A 22,185-nucleotide genomic window follows, 5' to 3' on the forward strand; every position below is an offset into this window, starting at 1 on the left:
CCTCCCCCACTCACCTATTGTACTCTATGCTACTTTCTCTCCACTCCCACCCTCCTCTCACTTATCTCTCCACCCTTCAGGCTCTCTGCCTGTATTCCTGATGAAGGGCTTTTGCCCGAAACATCGATTTCGCTGCTCCTCGGATGCTGCCTGAATTGCTGTGCTCTTCCAGCACCACCAATCCAGAATCTGCAGTCATTGTTTTTACCTTCTTAAATGTCTGCCACTGCTTGCTTCCTGTTGTTCCTGCTAATCAATCTGCCCAGATCACATGAGCTAATTCTTTTCTCATTTCATTGTAATTCCCTTTATTTAAGTTAATCACAATTCCTGATCCAAATTTCTCACTCTCAAACTGCCCTTGAAATGTTGTGATTTTAGTATTATAGGAAATAAAAGATATACAGATGAATACCCAATCGGAGAAATGGTGTTAGAGGCAGGATTCCTGGGACTTTGGGTCTGGAATTTAGATACGGGATCGTCCATAATCCATATTGAAAGGCAGAACAGGCAGAAAGGGGCACCAGCCAAATCCTGCTCATGGTTTCTATGCTTCTATGGTTAAATGGTTAATCATAATCAGCACGAGATGTCTTTGCCCATGATTGACCTGATGCCATGAGAATTCATGGTCAATGTTGAGGACCCACAGGACAACTCTTGCTTGATTGTGCTGTCACCTGTGCTGGATCTGGGGGGATGGCTCTAATCTGGGAATAGTGATGGTAGTATCTGGAATATTGTCTGTAAGGTACAATTCCGTAAGTATAACTATCTTAGACTGTTACTTGACCAGTCTGAGACTGCTCTCCCAATTTGTAACCCCCAGCTGTTAGTAAGAATGGCTTTGCCAGGTTGACAGGACTGAGTTTGTGATTGTTTTTAGTGTTTGTGATGGGATGTAATTGTTTCTGGCATTTAGTTCGATGCCATGTGGTCTGTCCAGTGTCATTCCTTTGAGATTTTTTTAAGAGTTTTTGATTTGAGTAAGTGGCTTGTTAGGCTAGTTCAGGCAGCAGCTCAGAGACAATCACATACCTGGTGATCTGAAGTCACGTGTCAGCCGGCCCAGGATGGCAGATTTCCTCCCCAAAAGAGCATAAATGAATTAAATGGATTTTTATGACAGTTATATTCTAGATTTTCATTTTTTTAAAAATTCAGATTCCACCATCTGATATAGTGGGATTAGAATTGGGTTCCCCAGAACATTACCATGGTCTCTGGATTACCATTCAAGTGATAATATCACTATTCCATTGCCTCTCTGAAAAATTCAAAAATTAAAAATAATTCTGAGCCTTCTGTGTGCTTCACAATTGAGAGCTTCCCTCCTGCCGTGGGGAGGCTCCTGGAAGTGTTAAGTGCAATAAGGATAATAGACTAAACCATCCGAAATCTCTTTGCTTCATCCGTCCTTGAACCAGTTGAGATATGGGTCAGACTTCTGTGTCACCATGGAGGAGGAAATCCGGTGACAAAGCACTGCACTTTGTTTTGTTTGCTGATAAAATAATTTCCCTCCATCTTCCCGATACAATATTTATTTTTGTGGCTATTTCATAACTGAAAGGACACTTAACCAATTAAATTTTACTCACAATGGGCCTCTTTTTTTCCTAGTATTTGATTGACATCCAAATAAAGTTTTATTGATTTTATTGGACGAGCTTTAACTTTTCTTCATCTGCACTAATTGCTATTTGCAAGGCTCCTGTGCACGAGACATGAGGATGATAAGTGAATGGCTACAGGGAGTATCAGGTGTATGAGAGGGCAAGAATGAAGCTGGGGAAGTGGGTGGAGGGGTGCAGTTTATCTGCAATAAGAATGATATAAGTAATTAGGCTGCTTTAGATAAGAAACAAGATGCACCTTCTAAGCAACCTTCCTCCAATCCCGCACTTGTGCATTGCATCACACTCGCCACCTGCAGGTTGGACTCTCCATATCATGATATAGAGGAGCCGGTGTTGGACTGGGGTGGACAAAGTTAAAAATCACACAACACCAGAGCACCATGTAAACCTGTTGGACTATAACCTGATGTGGTGTGATTTTTAACTTTTTCCATAGTATGGTGAACCAAATGTCCTGGACAGATATGAGTTAGGTTTACGTTCTGAAGCCACAAATGGGGTCTATTCACTTTTTTTTAGACTCCCTACAGTGTGGAAACAGGCACTTCAGCCAAACAAGTCTACACTGATCCTCCAAAGAGTAACCCACCCCCTACCGTATATTTACCCTTGACTAATGCACCGAACCGACACAACCCTGAACACTATGGACAATTTAGCATGGCCAATTCACCTAACCTGCACATCTTTGTACTGTGGGAGAAAGCCCACACAGAATGTGCTAACTCCACACAGACAGTTGCCCGAAGCTGGAATTGAACTGGGGTCCCTGGTGCTGTGAGGCAGCAGGCTTAACCACTGAGTCATCGTGCCTCCAACAATTGTATGAGCATAAAACAAAAATCCTGGAACTCCTAAGATGTTTAAAAAAAGAGCAACAATTCAGAATTTTAGAAAAGCATCCCAAGCAGCTTCATAGGAGCTTTACAAAACAAAGTGGGAGGTGAAGCCACATGAGGAGATAGATGACTAAGACCTTGGTTTAAAAGGCAAATTATAAAGGGGCACTTAAAAAAAGAATATAAGATAGAGAGTCAGAAAAATATAGCGAGGAAATCCTGAGTTTGGGGCCGAGGCAAATGAAGTTATGACCCTCAGTGATAAAGCATATTTATAACAGTGGACACACAAATGCTGGAGGAGATTGGAGAGGACATCTGGGGCAGATAGAGGCACTGATGCTCTCTTCATCTTGTCAGTCAGTTGAATGGTCAGTTAATCTCTGGAGTTATTCAGGGCCTGAAACACTCATGTTTCTGGTGTCAAATGACATTCCAGCTATTGGAATCAGTCAGGTACAAGACATTTAAGTTCTTCATAAGAATTCATCAAAAGAGAAATTAGTTTAAACATTTGACCTTCCACTCAATAGGAACACAACTGTTTACGGATCAAGATTCTGGGTGACTGCTACTACGCTGTTTCAGGACTGCCTGACCCACGTGATGATCATGCCCATTGCTGTGTGGAACTAGGTCTAGGGATGATCCGAGCAATTCGGTAAGAAAGCCAATTAATACCCATTACATGGCCACTTTGTTCAGATATTTGTTCATATATCTGACTCAGTACAGTCCCCAGACATTCACCAGTTACCATCATAAAACTTCATCAATCATTTCTTTAGCTTGTGACTTTTAAGATTAAAGTCCCAGTTCTGTTACAATGTGGAAGCTATAAACTGGGGAATATGCACCCAATGGGATGTATACCCACATCATATGGACTGTAGTGGTTCAAGAAGGCAGTTCACCACTCCCTTCTCAAGAGCAATGAGGACTGAGCAATGAATGTTGGATCAGGCAGTGACACTCACATCCCAAGGATAAATAAAAACGATATCTACGAAATGAGGCTGGTAACAAACAAAATGCAGATGATTGGATCACTAACAATCTCAGTAACTTAATTTGTCCTTTCAAAATGGCAGCCTAGGCTGGCTGCTAACTTCCAAACTTGTTTATCTTCTGTCATTTTAGGCTATGGTGAGGTAATGCTCCAATAATATTGTCATGTCCTATCATACTTTGATGGGTTTATTTGAAAACACTAGCTTTCGGAGTGCTGTTCCTTCAACAGGTGCTAGTAGCAGTGACCCGAAAGCTAGTGTTTCCAAATAAACCCTTTGGACTATAACCTGGTGTCGTAGTATTTTTGACCTTGTCCAACCCCGTTGAACACTGGCACCTCCACATCATGGCTATTATACTTTCATAATGATGAGTGACCACCCAATTTCTGGACACAAAATCTAGCACCAACATTGCAATAGTGTTGCTATGCTGCACTGGATTGTTAGCCAGGATTATGGTCACAGGTCTTCCCAGTGGGTTTTGAACCCATGATGTTCTGAGTCAGATGAAGAGATTTCCACCTACTCCATGATTTGCTCCATTAATCCCATCAGATACCATGGGGTTAACCAATTTCAGTACTGAATGGATGCATAAGAATAAGTCTTTAATCAGGTTGGAGTGCTGGAAACAAAATGAAGGTTGTAGCTGAAGGATTTAATTTCATGTGACACCAGCTTTCTTCAGAAAATATAGATGCCTTTATGCAACATTTCCAAGCCTAGAATAATAGGCCAACATTCCCAAAAAAACCAAAAACCATTCTCTGGCAACTAACAGAAGACACAAGAAATTAAATCCAGAGATTTCTGATGCAATATTGCAGGGTTAAAGCAATGGAGGAGAGACCACCCAATAGAAAATCAGTGAAAGAAAATCAAGGCAAACTTCAATAAGCAGGTGGACTGGAAAAATCAGGGTGGTAGCAGATCCCAAGGAAAGGAATTTGTGGAATGTCTACACAGCTTGCGGTAGAGCCCACTAGGGAACAGATAATTCTGGATTTGGTGATGTGTAATAAAACAGACTTCATTAGGGAGCTTAAGGTGAAGGCAGTGACCATAATATGATCAAGTTCACCTGCAGTTTGAAAGAGAGAAGCTGGAATCAGATCTTAATGGTATTACAATAAAGTAAAGGTGACCATAGCGACAGGAAAGAGGAGCTGTCCAAAGTTGATTGGAAGAGAGAGCCTAGCAAGGAAGATGGTGGAGCAGCAATGGAAGGAGTTCTTGGGGGAAATTTGGGACGCACAGCAGAAATTCCTCCCAAGGAAGAAGAAATATCATTAGGAAGGATAAGGCAACCATGACTGACAAGGGAAGTCAGAGATAGCATAAGAGCAAAAGAAAATACATAGAATGTGGTGAAGATTAGTGGGAAGCCAGAGGATTGGGAAATCTTTAAAAACCAGCAGAGGATAACTAAAAAAGCAATAAGAGAGGACAAGATGAAATATGAGGGTAAGCTAGCTAGTGATATACAAAAAGATTGTAAGAACATTTTTCAGATATAAAAAAGGCAGGAAGGAGGCAAGAATAGACATTTGACCACTGGAAAATGAGGCTGGAGAAGTTGTGATGGAAACAAAGAAATGGCAGAGGGACTGAATAGGTATTTTGCATCTGTTTTCATGGTAGAAGATGCTAGCAACATTCTAGAACTCAAGAGAATGAGGAGATAGAGGTAAGTGTAGTGGCCAACACCAATGAGAAAGTGCTGGGAAGTTGGAAGGTCTGATGGACTACACCTCAAAGTTCTGGATAGCTAAGATAGCTAAGGAGATTGCGGAGGCACTGGTGGTAATCTTTCAGGAATCACTGGAGCCAGGGAGGGTCCCAGGGGACTAGAAAATGGCTAATGTAACAGTGTTTACGAACAGAGGAAGGCAGAAGACAGGAAGTTTTAAGCCAGTTAGCCTGACCTCAGTCATTGGGAAGATTTCACAATCTGTTATGAAGGATGAGATTACAGAGTACTTAAAAGTGCATGGGGCTTTGTCAAGGAGAAGTCAAGCCTGACAAATCAGTCTGAATTCTTTGAGGAGGTAATGAACACGTTAAGACAGAGGAGAGCTAGTGAACATGATCTATTTGGCTTTTCAGAAGGCCTCTGACAAGGTGCTGCAAAGGAGGCTGCTAAATAAGAGCCCATGTGTTAGGGGTTATGTCCTGGCATGGATAGAGGATTAGCTGACTGACCGACAGAAGGCAGAGAGTGAGGATAAAGGGGTCTTTTTCACAATGGCAGCTGGCAACGAGTATAATTCCACAGGGGTCAGTGTTGTGACCACAACTATTCACATTATACATTAACGACCTGGACGAAGGAACTGAGGGCATTGTTACTAAGTTTGCAGATGACCCAAAGAAAGATGGAGGGGCAGGTTGGGGAGGTTGGGGGTGGGTGCTGCAGAAGGACTTGGACAGGCTGAGAAAGTGGGCAAAGAAGTGGCAGATGAATACAATGTGGGAAAGTGTGAGGTTATGCCCCTTGTTAGGAACAATAGAGGATTAGACTCTTTTTTAAGGAGGGAAAGACTTTGGAAATCTGAAGCACTGGGATTGCGAGGTCCTAGTTTAGAATTGTCTTAATGTTAACATACATGTTCATTTGCTGTTAGGAAGGCAAATTCAATGTTAACGTTAATTTCAAGAGATTGTATAAGGCTCTGGTCAGACCAAATTTGCAATATTGTGAGCAGTTTTGGGCTCAGTATCTAAAGAAGGATGTGCTGGCCTTGGAGAGAGTCCAGAGGAAGTTTACAGGAATGATCCGAGGATGAAGGGCTTATTATATGAGGAGTGGTTGTGGACTCTGGATCTGTACTCGATGGAACAAAGAACAAAAAAGCAAAGAAAATTACAGCATAGGAACAGGCCCTTCGGCCTCCAAGCCCGCGCTGATCAATATCTTCTGTCTAAACCGCTGCCTATTTTCTAAGGATCTGTATCCCTCTGCTCCCTGCTCAATCAAGTATCTGTCCAGATACATCTTAAATGACAGTATCGTGCCCGCCTCTTCCACCTCCACTGGCAACACATTCCAGGGCCCCACCACGTTCTGTGTAAAGGACTTGGAGTTCAGAAGAATGATTAGATTCAATTCCCTACAGTGTGGAAACAGGCCCTTCAGCCCAGCAAGTCCACACCGACCCTCCAAGAGGGGATTTGATTGAAACTTACAGAATACTGAATAATGTGGACATGGAAAAAAATGTTTCCACTAGTCAGTGAGTCTAGGACTTGAGAACATAGACACAGTGAAGGGGCCACCTTTTAGAACTGAAATGAGGAGGAATTTCTCCAGATGGGAGGTGGTCAGTCTGTGGAACTCATTGCTGCAGAAGGCTGCTGAGGCCAAATCATTGAGTGTATTTAAGACAAGATGGCATTTGTGAACCAATGGATTTTTTATGATATTTACAGTGGCTACATAGTTGTAATTTGAGTCACTTCTAATTGAATTCAAATTTCATTATCTGCCATGATGGGTTTCAAAGCAATGACCCCAAAACACAGAGCCTGGGTCTTCGGGTGAATTGTCCAATGATGTTGCCAGTACTCTACAACCTCCTCCAGAGAGTTTACACAGCTGACAGTATTGTGAGACTTTCGAAGATCTTTCTCAGCAACATTATCAGACAAACATTAATATTGAACCATATAGCACTATGTTTATCCAGCACCTTTGACATAGTAGAATATTGAAAAATTTCAATAAAGCTTCAATAGCAAATTAAATGCAAGTCAAATAAATAGTCTAGTATTTGAGTAGATGGCCAAAAACTTTGTCTAAGAGGCAGATGTTAAGGAACATAATCATCGAATAATAATCTTAGAGTAATTATGGTACAGAGATAAGTTTGCCCATCAAGTTCATGCACCCTCTCCGAACAGCAGTGCAATAATTCCTATTAACCCCTTCTGTAATCCACCACCATATGAGTTTATTTCCCTCAAAAACCCAGTCAGTTACCAATTAAACTATTTATCATCTCTACTTACGCTGCTCTCCTGGACGAAGGGTTTGGCAGCACTAACCTCTGACAGTGCAGCACACTCCCTCAATATTGACCCTCCGTCAGTGCTATATTCCCTCTGTACTGAACCTCTGACAGTGCGGTGCTCCCTCAACACTGACCTTCTGATGACACTATGCCACTCCCCTCAGCAGTGACCCTCCAACAGTGTGGCACTCTCTCAGTACTGACCCTCTGACACTACGGCACTCCCTCAGCAGTGAGCCTCCGACAGTGTGGGGTTCCCAGGTACTGACCCTTTAACCTGGTCAAGGGACTTCACAATCCTTCCAAATGTTAACATAATTGGAACTGGGCACGGTTGTAGTCTAACATTTGCTTTATTGAGTTTCAGCATGGTTTTCCTGCTTCTGTTGTCAAATTGTGCTTAGTGCCTCTTTAATTTCATATTGTGACTTTCCTCAAAATTGTCACATCCATGCCATCTAGGCCAAATAACTTCTCTACTTTTAATGCTGCCAAAATATTTAAGTAACTTATCTTTATCTATTTTTACCCTCACAACTGCCTTCACCTTTACTGAAACATTGGCTCTGTCCTCTTTTTGAGTGAAAACAGGTATAATAAACTCAGGAGGAGGCCCCTCACTCCTCCAAACAAATGTCATGCAGAGCACACACTACACCTGCCCCCCCCCCCCCCTCTAAAACTCCCTCTACACACACATACAGACAGACACAGACAGAAATAATATGGTGTCATGGATGGAGGTAAAACAAATACTGGGCAAACACTTCAATGGCACCAGATCTCAGGATTTGGTGAACTGTCCCTTTGTTTCCCAACTCCTTCCGTTTTCTGATCTTTTCCATCCCGTCCTCTCAGGTCTTTATAGGCAATACAGAGTGACTGACTCACAAATTGTAATTTCTCTGACTTATTGGTTGATAACAGCACCTTACATCAACCGACAGGTGATACCAGCTGACTTGCTTTAGCGTCAGGCATTTTACTAGAGAGAAAAAGAGAGAGAGAGACCACCTCCCCTTCTAGAATTCCAAAAGCTTCTCTCTGTATCATTTTTGTTCATGTCCACTTATTGTTCACCTTCCCAGGAATCATCAAAGCAGTAAGTAAACACAACTTACAATGACTTCCAACAATTTTCACAAATTAGTTTAAGTACAGAAACTTAATCTGAACTATCAACATCCTTTCTCCACCAGCACCCACCACCCACCACCCTCACACACCCATGCCCCCCAATTATAGCATAAATGCTGCCCCCTCCACACTTCATCTCAGCTTGAATGAAGAGTCATCTAAACTCAAAATGTTAGCTTGCTTTCTCTCCATGGATACTGCCTGACCTGCTGGGATCTCCAGCATTGGTTATTTTCAGTGCATAAATTTCTGTCAGCTCTTTATTGTCAACAATCCTTTTCCCAATTAAGTCCACAATCAAAAGTACAGTAAAATCCAAAGGTACGGTCTTTATGCTCTCAGCTTCATGACCTTCTCGCTGTGGTGCCACTGCAGTGTCTCAGTATTTCCATTTAATGAAATATGTTGAATACTATTTCTGCTGATTGTGTTTTCTGTCGTTTAGGAAGATCAGGTCAAGTTTTCAAGCAGACATTGATATGCGGATAGGGATCCATTCTGGCTTTGTCCTGTGTGGCGTACTGGGTCTACGGAAGTGGCAGTTTGATGTGTGGTCATTGGATGTAAGCATAGCTGACGAGCTAGAATCTACTGGTCAACCTGGGTAAGAGTGTACCAAACGTTGGAGAGACAGAGAAGGAGTTAAAAAGACAGTGTAAAACAAGGCAGAGAGTGTGTGATCAAGACTCAGAATTGTGTGTGATTGAGGAACAAAATCTGAGTTATGAAAGAAAAACTACATTTCATTACTCCTTTTATGACCTCAAACCCAAATTGCTTTGCACCAGGTGAAAGGCAGAGACTATAAGTAAAGCAGCAGCCAATTTACTTGTAGTAGACTCCCATAAAGTGATAAAAAACAGTTAATCTGTTTCAGTAATTCCCATGCTGTTCATATAGCTGCAGAATCTTTTACACTACCTCCAAGAGGTCACATCAAGCCTCAGCTTAATGTCTCCTCTGAAAACCCACATCTGCCACTGCAAAGCATTCCCTCAGTATGTGCTGGAATAACCTAAACTGTTTTTGATTCTTATGGTTTTTGCATTCAAGTCTCTGATTGGGACTTAAGCCCACAACCTTCTGATTCAGGTGTGAGAGTCCACCCCATTGTGTCATGACTAAGTATTTAAATGGCCGAGGATGGGAATGCCATGGTTCTGGGGAGGGGAGGTGGTGGATTGGTTATGTGCGACTGTAAAAAAGAAGGCAACCACTGAATGAAATATTTCAAGGTTCAATGGAAAGAAAATGTGATTAATGAACATGGAAAATCTGAGTGATAGAAAGAAAGTGAGAAGGTGAACAACTACAGTACTTCACAAAAGCACAGCTCAGCTAGAGCAGGAAAGTCATCCAGGCAGAGACAACAAGCAGAGAATAAAAGGAAAATGTGTAACCATGATTCATATGAACACAGTCAGAGGTACAAAGAGAGAGACAGACTCTCTCGTTTAACAAGAGGCCAAACAGACTAATAGGGAAATGAAACAAGACCAAGAGTCTTGGAGGAAAGAGGGGGAAGCACATGGGAGAGTGTGTGACTGAAAAACAGTTACCAGTTTTCAAATAGAGACAGTGAATGTGAGGCAGAGAGATAGAGACAATTAAACAGACAGGGAAGAGATCAGGTAGATAGGGAGATATAAATGGTAGGTAAATGGTAGGCCACCCAGGTAAATAGTGCGGTGAGGAAGGCATATGGCGTACTGGCTTTTATTGGTAGAGGAATTGAGTTCCGGAGTCCTGAGGTCATGATGCAGTTGTATAAGACTCTGGTGCGGCCGCATCTGGAATATTGTGTGCAGTTTTGGTCGCCATACTATAGGAAGGATGTGGTCGCCATACTATAGGAAGCGGTGTTCCGCAAGGATCTGTTTTGGGACCATTGCTGTTTGTCATTTTTATAAATGACCTGGAAGAGGGGTTAGAAGGTTGGGTGAGCAAGTTTGCGGATGATACGAAAGTCGGAGGAGTTGTTGACAGTGAGGAAGGATGTGGCAGGTTACAGCAGGATATAGACAAGCTGCAGAGCTGGGCAGAAAGGTGGCAAATGGAATTCAATGTAGCTAAGTGTGAGGTGATTCACTTTGGGAAGAATAACAAAAAGATGGGGTACTGGGCTAATGGTCGGATACTTGGTAGTGTGGATGAGCAGAGGGATCTTGGTGTCCATGTACACAGATCTCTGAAAGTTGCCACCCAGGTAAATAGTGCGGTGAGGAAGGCATATGGCGTACTGGCTTTTATTGGTAGAGGAATTGAGTTCCGGAGCCCTGAGGTCATGATGCAGTTGTATAAGACTCTGGTACGGCCGCATCTGGAATATTATGTGCAGTTTTGGTCGCCATACTATAGGAAGGAGGTGGAGGCACTGGAACGGGTGCAGAGGAGGTTTACCAGGATGTTGCCTGGTATGAAAGGAAAATCGTATGAGGAAAGACTGAGGCACTTGGGGCTGTTTTCACTAGAGAAAAGAAGGTTTACGGGTGACTTGATTGAGGTGTACAAGATGATTAGGGGGTTAGATAGGGACGACAGTATGAACCTTTTCCCGCGTATTGAGTCGGGTATTACAAGGGGGCATAGCTTTAAACGAAGGGGGGGTAGATATAGGACTGAAGTTAGGGGTAGGTTCTTCACTCAGCGAGTCGTAAGTTCATGGAATGCCCTGCCAGTAGCAGTGGTGGACTCTCCCTCTTTATGGGCATTTAAGCGGGCATTGGATAGGTATATGGAGGATAGTGGGTTAGTATAGGTTAGGTGGGCTTGGATCGGCGCAACATCGAGGGCCAAAGGGCCTGTACTGCGCTGTATTCTTCTATGTTCTATGGTCTATGTTCTAAATGACAGTGAGGAAGAAGCAATTGTCATATATTTGTAAAATAAGATTATTTAGAAAAGTACCAAAACCAGCAGGCTGGATAATCAATGTTATTTCCTGTGTCTTAGGCGAATCCACATCTCTGAAGTAACTTTGAAACATTTGAGAGGTGACTATGAAACTGAAGTGGCTCATGGCCACAAACGTGGTGATTTGTTGGAGCGATATAACATTAAAACCTACTTCATCAAGCACGATGAATTCACTGGGGACCCACCACGAATACGAGTTAGTATTGCGAAATCAGATGCTGGAGCTCCAAGATCACAGTTTGATCGTAGAAAAACAGAGACTATATTCAGCAGCAGTTTTCACATTGATGCCAGTCTGCTCCGAGTCATGGAAGCTGAAACCCCATGGAGGCTTGACCATCCTTTCAACAGAGTAGTTGGTTTGAATAAAGTGAGTAAAATTTCCAGCCCGTAAGGTTATCCTTTTCCCGTTGTACAGTAACATGCTCTCGGACATGTGTCATTGCCATCTCCATTTAGTCATTGGGTTGAAAAAGAAGATTATATCTTAAAACTAAACAATGTGGATTGGACAAGACAAATCTTTGAAAGGACTGATATTGTGAGCTGTGCAGTGTTCTGACCAACTGGCTGGAATCAGAGGGGTAAGGTGGGGATATCAGCTGAGACATTGGCAGATTCATGGGGAAGGAGAAAGTGAGGTCTGCAGATGCTGGAGATCAGAGCTGAAAATGTGTTGCTGGAAAAGCGCAGCAGGTCAGGCAGCATCCAGGGAACAGGAGAATCGACGTTTCGGGCATAAGCCCTTCTTCATGGGGGAGGAAGGGGCACAGGTTGAAGTTGAGGTCCATGTCCTTACACATGCATGCAGTCTTTAACAGAACTCACTGAATCAGGACTGGACCTCTTCCCTAATTTCATGGAACACTGAAGCCAATAATAAAGAAAAGATAGTGCCTTGTCTATGAAGCCCTTTGGGATACCCATTGAATCACCTTTTGAAGTGTGGATGCTGCACAGTGCAGTAACAAATCTGTGTATAAATAACAATGAGTTAACCTATCAGTTACTTTCTTCAGGGAACAAATAGTGGTCAGGATACCAGAACCTGCCTGCCCTTCTTCAAAACAACATCATGCGATGTTCTGTATCCAGGTGAGAGAGGACAGGAGGTGTGTTTGGTGGTACATCTATAAAAGCTAGCATCATTCAATACAGACTGGGAGTGTCTCTTGAGTGAGGCTTTGAACTCAGAACTTTCTGATAGCAGATACTGCTTCCAGTTGAACCTCAGAAGGAAAGATTGAAGCTGTTTCCTCCAGATGAACATAGGCTTGTTAACAGTTGAGTTACACACTGATTAACCACCAATTCTATAACCTTCCTCACCTCCAGGCTGCTGTATTGTTACATAATTTCAGATGTTCCTTTTCCTTTTCATTATTCCTTCAGATCATTGCAGCTCTAATGAGAAAAAAGTCCCAGAGATCTGAGAAGAGCATAAGCCCAGGAATCCCCTCCTCCAGGTTCGAAGTGATCAACAAGAGAGTTGAACATGCCATTGAGGTGCGCAGCAGTGACAAGCTGCGGGATGCCTATCTTAATGAAATCACACTAACGTTTAAAGACTCTACTATTGAAGAGAAGGTAATGTGACTATCTTATTGGGTTCTTGTTTGAAGGAGTGGATTATAGAATAACTTTCATATTGTCAAATGACTGCAAAACTTGTAAACATAGGCAAAGAACTGGAAATTTCTTGTGGCATATTTTTGCACCTGCAACGAGTGCTGTCTGACTTGGAGACCTCTAAGTGGCCAGAAATTAACACATTTTGGCTAAAGTTTGTTCGTTCTTGTTCATTTTAAGAGGGACTGTAAACAAAGGGCCCTCATTTATGTACTCAAGGGTCGAATTGTGCCTCTTTAAAGTGACTACTTTGGAGGTCTCAAAGAAGTCTAATGCCTTTGTAAATTGTTTCAAAGGCAATTCTATGCTTTTTCATGATCTTACTGTGCAATTCAGGAAAAAACGATGGCTACTTTGTGCAAAAACAGGCTTCCACAAACAGCAAAGTGACAACAAACAGACCATTTGTTTTTGCAATGTTGATTAAGAGACAAGTGTCGACTCTGAACAGCAGGGAGGATGCCACTGCTGCTTTAAAACAGTGACATAATCTTTTATGGCCTCCTGAGAATCCAGAGTGAGCCTTGGTTTCAGATCTCACCTGAAAGATGGATTTGAAATGCTTACGTGAGATTGAAACTTATGTTTGTCTGTCAAGGTTTCTGGATTACTAGTTCAGTAATGTGCCCAAAGATGTGCAGGCTAGATGGATTGCTCAAGGTAAAATGTAGGGTCTAGATTAGAGTGTTGCTGGAAAGGCACAGCAGGTCAGGCAGCATCTGAGGAGCAGGAAAATCCACATTTCAGGCAAAAGCCCTTCATCAGGATTGCTTTTGCCTGAAACATTGATTTTCCTGCTCCTCGTATGCTGCCTGACCTGCTGTGCTTTTACATCACTATGCGAATCTAGACTCTGGTTTCCAGCATCTGCAGTGCTCACTTTTGCCTAGTAAAACGTAGGGTTGCAGGGTAGGGTGGGATGCTCTTTGGGGGGTGGGGGGGAGGGGGGGTCAGTGTAGACTAGATGGGCTGAATTGCCTCCTTTTGCTCTGTAGGGATTCTATGGTTCTATCATACTCCATCTTTAAATGAATGTACAGCTGAGTGTTGTCATTTACTCTTGGAATAGAATGGAATGGCCTTTATTGTCACACAGTCAATGAGTAGGGGAAACGTTTATATGTCATAGCTATCTTAGATACCAAAGTACCAACAGCACAGCTTCTTTTGTTGCAAGATTTTCGACAACACAGAAATAAAATGCCCAGCATTACAGAAATAAAGTTCAGTCCAGCAGGAGCACGCTGACACATCGCTTCGAGTCTTCGAGTTGCTGGCATAGGCTTCACACTATGCCAGCAACATATGCACCAGGAGGCCGCTGTGCCTGGCCGGGAGATCACCATCCCACACCAGGAGGCCACTGTGCCTGGCCGGGAGATCACCATCCCACACCAGGAGGCCACTGTGCCTGACCGGGACATACCATCCCACACCAGGAGGCCGCTGTGCCTGGCCGGTAGATCACCATCCCACACCAGGAGGCCAGTGTAGGAGAAGGTTGCACCAGGCCGGGAGTTCTCACTTGAAGCTGGGCCTCATCACTTGCTGGAGGCCGGGGATTGTCTCCAAGTGAGGGGGTCATCTCCAGAGGCCGGAGGCCGTTACTCACTGGAAGTCGATGCTCATCAATCCTCGCTGGTGGTCGCCGGAGGCCAGGAGGCAAAGAGAAAAAAATGAAGAAATAAAAAGCAATAGACAAAAGAGAAAGAGAAGAGAAAGAAGAAGACAAGAAGAAGAGGAGTGGGCGGAGTAGACAAGCTCCTATCTGTGTACCTCTCTTTATACTTCATATCTTCACCATTGCCTACCTCTCTTGAGCTTCTCAATATCCCCATCGTGCTCTCATTTTAATTTCAATCTCTCTCCCACTCTCTCACTATCACTCTGTGCAGTGCTTGAGAAGATAGTGAAAATAAGCTTTCTGTTTGATGACGGGTAGTGATGCCTTAGTGGTATTGTTGCTAGACTGTTAGTCCGGAAACTCACCTCATGTTTTGGGGACTTCGATTTGAATCCTGCCGTGGCAGACAGTGGAATTTGAGTTCAATAAAAAGAAATCTGAAATTAAGAATCTACAAATGACCACAAAACCATTGTCAATTGTCAGAAAAACAAGCGCGATGGCTCAGTGGTTAGCACTGCTGCCTCACAGCACCAGGCACCCGAATTCAACTCCAGATTGGGTCATTGTCTATGTGGAGTTTGCACGTTCTTCCCATGTCAGCTCTAGTTTCCTCTCTCTGTCCAGGATATTCAAGTTAGGGTGATTTGGCCATTTTAAATTACCCACAGTGTTCAGGGATGTGGAGGTTAGATGGGTTAACCGTGGGAAATACAGGGTTACAGGGATAGTGTAGGGGGATGGGTGTGGGTGGGATGCTGTCCAGAGAGTTGGTGTGGACGTATTGTGTTGAATGGCCTGTTTCCACACTGTAGGGATTCTATTTTTTTTAATCTATGTTCTGCAGTCCTGTCCCATCCAGTCGTGAGTGGGTGTGGACAATTACATGTCTCATTGGAGGAGGAGGTTTCACAAACATCTCCATCCTCAGTATGGAAGAGTCTAACACATCCTTGTAAAACATAACACTGAAGCTTCCACTGTAATCCTCAGCCAGTAGTGCTGAGCGGATAATTCATCTTGGCCTCCTGCAATGATCCCCAGCATTACAGATGCCAGTCATCAGCCAATTCGATTCACTCCACTTGATATCACAAAATGGTTGGAGACACTGGATACTGCAAAAGCTAGACCCTGACAACTTTCCTGCAATTGTATTGAAGATGTGCACTCCAGAAATTGCCGCTCCCCTAGCCAAGTCCTTCCTGTAAAGTTACAGCACTGGCATCTACCCGACAATGTGGAAAATTGCTCAGATATGACCTGTACGTAAAAAACAAGTCAAATTCCACCCGATCAATTACCATCTCATAGGTCTACTCTTGATCATCAACAAACTGATTATAGGAGCTATCAAGCAGCACCTGCTCAGCAATAACCTGCTCGGTGATGCCCAGTTTGGGTTCCACCAGGTTCATTCAGCTTCTGACCACATTACAGCCTTGGTTCAACATGAATTCCAGAAGGGAGAGGAGAGGGACAGCCTTTGACATCAAGACTGCATTCAACTGAGTGTGGCATCAAGGAGCCCGAGTGAAACTACAATCAGAACTGGCTATCAGGGGACAAACTCTCCAGTGGTTGCAGTCATAGCTTTTGTTGAATTCATTGAGAGGATGAGGGCATTTCTGACTGGGCCAGCATTTATTGCCCATTCCTAATTGCCCAGAGGACAGTTGACATTCAACTACATTGCTGTTGGTCTGGAGTCACATGTAGACCAGACCAAGTAGGGATGGCAGTTTCTTTCCCTTAAGGATATCAGTGAAGCAGATGGGCTTTCCCCCACAAGTGACAATGGATTCATGATTCATTAGGTTCTCAATTCCAACGTTTTATTGAATTCAAATTCTACCATCAGTAATGACAGGATTGCAACCCAGGTGCCCAGAATATTACCTAGGTCTCTAGATTAACAATACAGTGATAATACCATTAGGCCACCGCCTCTCTGACACATAGGAAGATGGTTATGGTTCTCAGAAGTCAGTCATTTCAGCTCCAGGATGTCTCTGCAGGGGCTCCTTAGGATAGTGCCTGAAACCTATCTTCAGCTGCTTCATCAATGAATTTCCCTTGATCATAAGGTCAGAAGTAGAGATGTTTACGCAATATTCAGCACCATGCACGGCTGCTCAGATACTGAAACAGTCCATGTTCAAATACAACAAAATCTGGACAATATCCAGAATTGGTCTGACAAGTAGGAGAAAGTGAGGACTGCCATGTGCTGCCACCTAATCTCCCTGCAGTCAGTCCTGCCTCAGCTCAGGGCCACACGCTCCCTGACCTGCAAAGGACCTCTGCTGTTTTACATCCTGAGAAGAATTTACTCAGATGCTGCCTAACCTGCTGTGCTTTTCCAGCACCACATTCTCGACCTTCATCTGACAAGTGGCAAATAACATTTGTGCCACACAAATGCCAGGCAATGACCATCTCCAATAAGAGACAATCTAATCACTGCCCCTTGACACTCAATGGTGTTACTATTACTGAATAACTACTTTCAATCCCCACTATCAACATCTTTGAGGTTACCATTTACCAGGAATTTAACCACATAAACACAGTTGTTATAAGAGCAGGTCAGAAGCCAGGAACACTGGTGAGTAACTCACCTCCTACTCCTCAAAACCTGTCCTCCATCTATAAGACATGAGTCAAGAATGTGATAGAATACTCCCCACTTGCCTGGATAAATGCAGATCCAACAACACTGAAGAAGCTTGACACCATTTAGGACAAAGCAGCTGCTTGACTGGTACTACATTCACAAGCATCCACTCGCTCCACTACCAACACTCAGTTGCAGCAGTGTGTACCATCTACATGATGTACTGCAGAAATTCATCAAAGATCCTCAATAGAACCTTCCAAACCCACAACCACTTCCATCTCAAAGAACTGAGGTAGCAGATACATCTGAACACAACCACCTTCAAGTTCCCCTTCAAGCCACTCCCCATCCTGCCTTGGAAGCATATTGCTGTTCCTTCACTGTCACTGGGTCAAAATCCTGGAATTCTGTCCTTTAGGGCATTGTGAGTCTCAGTACTGCACATGAACTACAGCGTTTCAAGAAGGCAGCTCACCACGTACTCATGGACATTGACGAGAGTGTCCTAAAGGAAGAGTGCTAAATTGGGGAAGGCCAACTATAGCAAAATTCAGCAGAAGCTGGGAAATATGGATTGGGAGCAGCTGTTTGAGGGTAAATCCACATTTGATAGGTGGGAGGTTTTTAAAGAGAGGTTGATTAGAATGCAGGACAGACATGTCCCTGTGAAAATGAGGGATAGGAATGGCAAGATTAGGGAACCGTGGATGACAGTTGAAATTGTGAGACTAGCTAAGAGGGAAAAGGAAGCAGACAGCGGTCCAGGCGACTGAAAACTGATGAAGCTTTGGAAGCATTTTGGGAATGTAGGACCAATCTGAAATGAAGAATTAAAAGGGCTAAAAGGAGTCATGAAATATCTTGAGCAAACAAGGTCAAGGAAAATCCTAAAGCCTTTTATTCATATATAACGATCAAGAGGGTTACTAGGGAAAAGGTTGACCCACCCAAAGACAAAGGAGGAAAGTAATGCATTGAGTCAGAGAATGGGTGAGGTTCTTAATGATTACTTTGCATCAGTATCCCCTGAGGAGAGGGACATGATGGATGTTGTGGTTAGGGGTAGATGTTTGCTTACTCTAGGTCAAGTTAGCATAAGGAGGGAGGAAGGATTGGGTATTCTAAAAGACATTAGATGGACAAGTCCTCAGGTCCAAATGGGATCTATCCTAGGATACCGAGGAAAGCGGGAAAGAAAATAGCTGGGGCCTTATCATATATCTTTGCAGCATCCTTGAACTCGGGTGAGTCCCGGAGGGCTGGAGAATTGTTAATGTTGTCCCCTTGTTTAAGAATTCCCTATTCGACCTCACCCATCTTATTCCTGCATATGTCTTCATGCTGTTGCAACAAAGCTTTCAACTGAGTTCTTTGCTCCTGAGTTTAGATCAGAGTGGTGCTGGAAAAGCACAGCAAGTCAGGCAGCAACTGAGGAGCAACAAAATTGATGTTTCGGGCAAGAGCCCTTCATCAGGAATAGAGGCAGGAGGCCTCCAGGGTGGAGAGATAAATGGGGGGGAGTGGGCTGGGGAGAAGGTAGCAAAGAGTACAATAGGTGAATGGGGGTGGGGATGGAGGTGATAGGTCAGAGAGGAGGGTGGAGTGGATAGGTGGGAAGGATGATAGGCAGGTAGGACAGATCATGAGGGCAGTGCTGAGTTGGAAGGTTGGAACTGGGGTGAGGTGGGGGAAGGGGAAAGCTTTACTCTCATCCACCTGTTTTGTCTCCTTTTCAAAAAACTCAGTAAGGTTAGTGATTCACAACCTTCACAAAACTGTCTTGACTCTTCCAAATCAAATTATTCCTTTCCAGATTATTATAAATCCTATTTCTTATAACCTTTTCCAACACTTTACCCACAAACAAAGTAAGGCTCACTGGCCTATAATTACCAGTGTCGTCCCGACTCCCCTTCTTAAACAAGGGAACCACATTTGCTATCCTCCAGTCTTCTGGCACCATTTCTGTAGACAATGATGACATAAAGATCACGGCAAAGGCTTGGCAATCTCCTCCCTGGTTTCCCAGAGAATCTGAGGATAAATCCCAACCAGCCCCGGGGTCTTGTCAATTTTCAGATCTTCCAAAATTGGTAAAACCTCCTCTTTTTCAACCACAATCCCATCTATTCTAGTAGCCTGTATCTCCATATTCTCACTAACATTGCCCTTTCCAATGTGAATACTGACGAAAAGTATTCATTAAGCCCTTCCCCTTTGTCCTCAGATTCCATACACAACTTCTCACTACAATCTTTGATTGGCCCTAGTTTTACTCTAGTCATTCTTTTATTCCTGATATATCTACAGAAGGCCTTAGGATTTTCCTTGATCCTATCTGCCAACAACTTCTCTTCTTAGCCCTCTCTTTAGATCTTTTCTGGCTGACGTATAACTCTCAAGCCCCCTAACTGAGCCTTCAAGCCTCACCCTCACATAAGCTGCCTTCTTCCTCTTGACAAGAGCTTCAACTTCTTTAGTAAACCATGGCTCCCTCTCTCGACAATTTCCTCCCTGCCTGAAGGGTATATACTTATCAAGGACCCGCAGTAGCTGTTCCTTGAATAAGTTCCTCATTTCAAGTGTGTCCATCCTCTGCAGTTTCTTGCCCCATCCTATGCATCCTAAATTTTGCCAAATTGCATCATAATTGCCTTTCCCCCAGTTATACCTCTTTCCCTGCGGTATATACCTATCCCTGCCAATTGCTATTGTAAACATAACTGAATTGTGGTCACTATCACCAAAGTGCTCACCTACCTCCAAATCTAGATTAGATTAGATAGATTAGATTACTTACAGTGTGGAAACAGGCCCTTCGGCCCAACAAGTCCACACCGACCCGCCGAAGCGCAACCCACCTATTCCCCTACATTTTACCCCTTGACCTAACACTACGGGCAATTTAGCATGGCCAATTCACCTGACCTGCACATCTTTGGACTGTGGGAGGAAACCGGAGCACCCGGAGGAAACCCACGCAGACACGGGGAGAATGTGCAAACTCCACACAGTTAGTCGCCTGAGTCGGGAAATGAACCCGGGTCTCTGGTGCTGTGAGGCAGCAGTGCTAACCACTGTGCCACCGTGCCGCCCGCCCATCTAATACCTGGCCGGGTTCATTCCCCAGCACCAAATCCAATATGGCATTGCCCCTTGTTGGCCTGTCTACATACCTTGTCAGAAAACCCTCCTGCACACATTGAACAAAAACTGACCCATTTAAACTATTGAATTATAGCGCTCCAAGGCAGTACTGGGGAAGTTAAAGTCCCCCATAACAACTACCCTGTTACTCTCACTCCCATTGAGAATCATCTTTGCTAACCTTTCCTCTACGTCCCTGGAACAATTCGGAGGCTGATAGAAAACTCCCAACAGGGTGACCTCTCCTTTTCTGTTTCTAACCTCAGCCAAAATACCTCAGTGGATGAGTCCTCAAACGTTATCTCAGCTGCTGTAATACTACCGTTGATTAACAATGCCACACCCCTCCCCCCTTTTACCATCTTCTCTGTTCTTACTGAAACATCTGAATCCCGGAACCTGCAAAAAACCATTCCTGTCCCTCCTCTAGCGATGCATCTAAAAATGGCCACAACATCGAAATCCCACGTAGCAACCCATGCTGCAGGTTCACCTAACTTATTCAGGATGCTCCCGGTATTGAAGTACACACATTTCAAACCAATATCCTGATTGCCAGTGCCCTCTTGCGACCTTGTAAACCCCTATCCCTGACCTCACTACCCTCAACCGCCTGTACACTGGAGCTACAATTCAGGTTCCCATCCCCCTGCTGCATTAGTTTAAAGCCTCCTGAAGGGCATTAGCAAATTCCCCCCCCAGGATATTGGTACCCCTCTGGTTGGAGAGGTCCCACCTTCCTTAGAAAGAGCTCCAATTATCTGAGAATCCAAATCCCTCCCTCCTGCACTTTTCCTGCACTATTATGTCAAACAGGATGTCTGCTAACTGAACCTCAACTCCTTCATCTTTCCCTTTAATGTTTTTCGTGCTGTGATTTATGATAGTGGGACCTTGTTACTACACAGTTTGGGAAAATCGCAGGGTATTTTTCTTTGAACTCCTCAGTTCCCTGGTCTTCTCCACAACAAGAGGTGTCACTTCCACCTTGGATCCTTCTAAATCATTCCTAAGAACAAACTGGATTCCTGCAATTGACACACTGTCAATCACTCCCACTTGTGGTGAAACGGTTAAAACTTATGTCCCAATACATGTGTGAATCTAACCGGAATGGAGGTGTTGCTTAGTCCCGTGTGAATCTTATTACACACCTCCCCGTGTGAATCTTCTTATCTGTATGTAACCAGAATGGAATGTGTTTTTTAGCCTTGCTCTGCTGTTCACATGAATGTTTATATCTGGAAAAGAGTATATCAGCTGGAGAAGTCTCCAGTTCGGTGAGTCTGCTCCGGGGTTACGTTTAACCGCCGAGCGTGGGTTGTTGGCAACCGCTCTACGAGAACTGACGGCTCCCAGTTCCGGTAACATGTAGAGTGAGTATAAGCCAGACCCGTTGTAAGATGAGACCTTGGTTTTGGCGCGCCGGCGGGGAAAAAAAATGCTCATATTCTAGCAGACTCGCCTCTTGGTCGTTTGTCCTGTGTCAGACTACTCTCCTACGAACCTGACATTGAGAATTTTTTAAAACAGACAGCGTAGAGTGTAGTGAGTAGAGACAGTGTGGTGAAACGGTTAAAAATTATGTCACAATACATGTGTGAATC

The 22,185-nt window shown here is 43.8% G+C and overlaps 1 protein-coding gene across 1 annotated transcript in view; it reads left to right on the plus strand.

The window, feature by feature from the left end:
- Nucleotides 1-22,185, plus strand: part of LOC122553148 (adenylate cyclase type 8-like) — a 137,412-nt gene that overhangs the window by 60,416 nt on the left and 54,811 nt on the right. The window contains exons 5-9 of the mRNA XM_043696737.1: nt 3,016-3,143; nt 9,088-9,246; nt 11,595-11,928; nt 12,951-13,145; nt 14,487-14,677. Coding sequence (XP_043552672.1) covers nt 3,016-3,143; nt 9,088-9,246; nt 11,595-11,928; nt 12,951-13,145; nt 14,487-14,677 — 1,007 coding nt within the window. The remainder of the gene's footprint in view (nt 1-3,015; nt 3,144-9,087; nt 9,247-11,594; nt 11,929-12,950; nt 13,146-14,486; nt 14,678-22,185) is intronic.

Source organism: Chiloscyllium plagiosum, chromosome 9 (assembly GCF_004010195.1).
Source record: "Chiloscyllium plagiosum isolate BGI_BamShark_2017 chromosome 9, ASM401019v2, whole genome shotgun sequence".
In the NCBI taxonomy this organism is placed as follows: Eukaryota; Metazoa; Chordata; class Chondrichthyes; order Orectolobiformes; family Hemiscylliidae; genus Chiloscyllium; species Chiloscyllium plagiosum.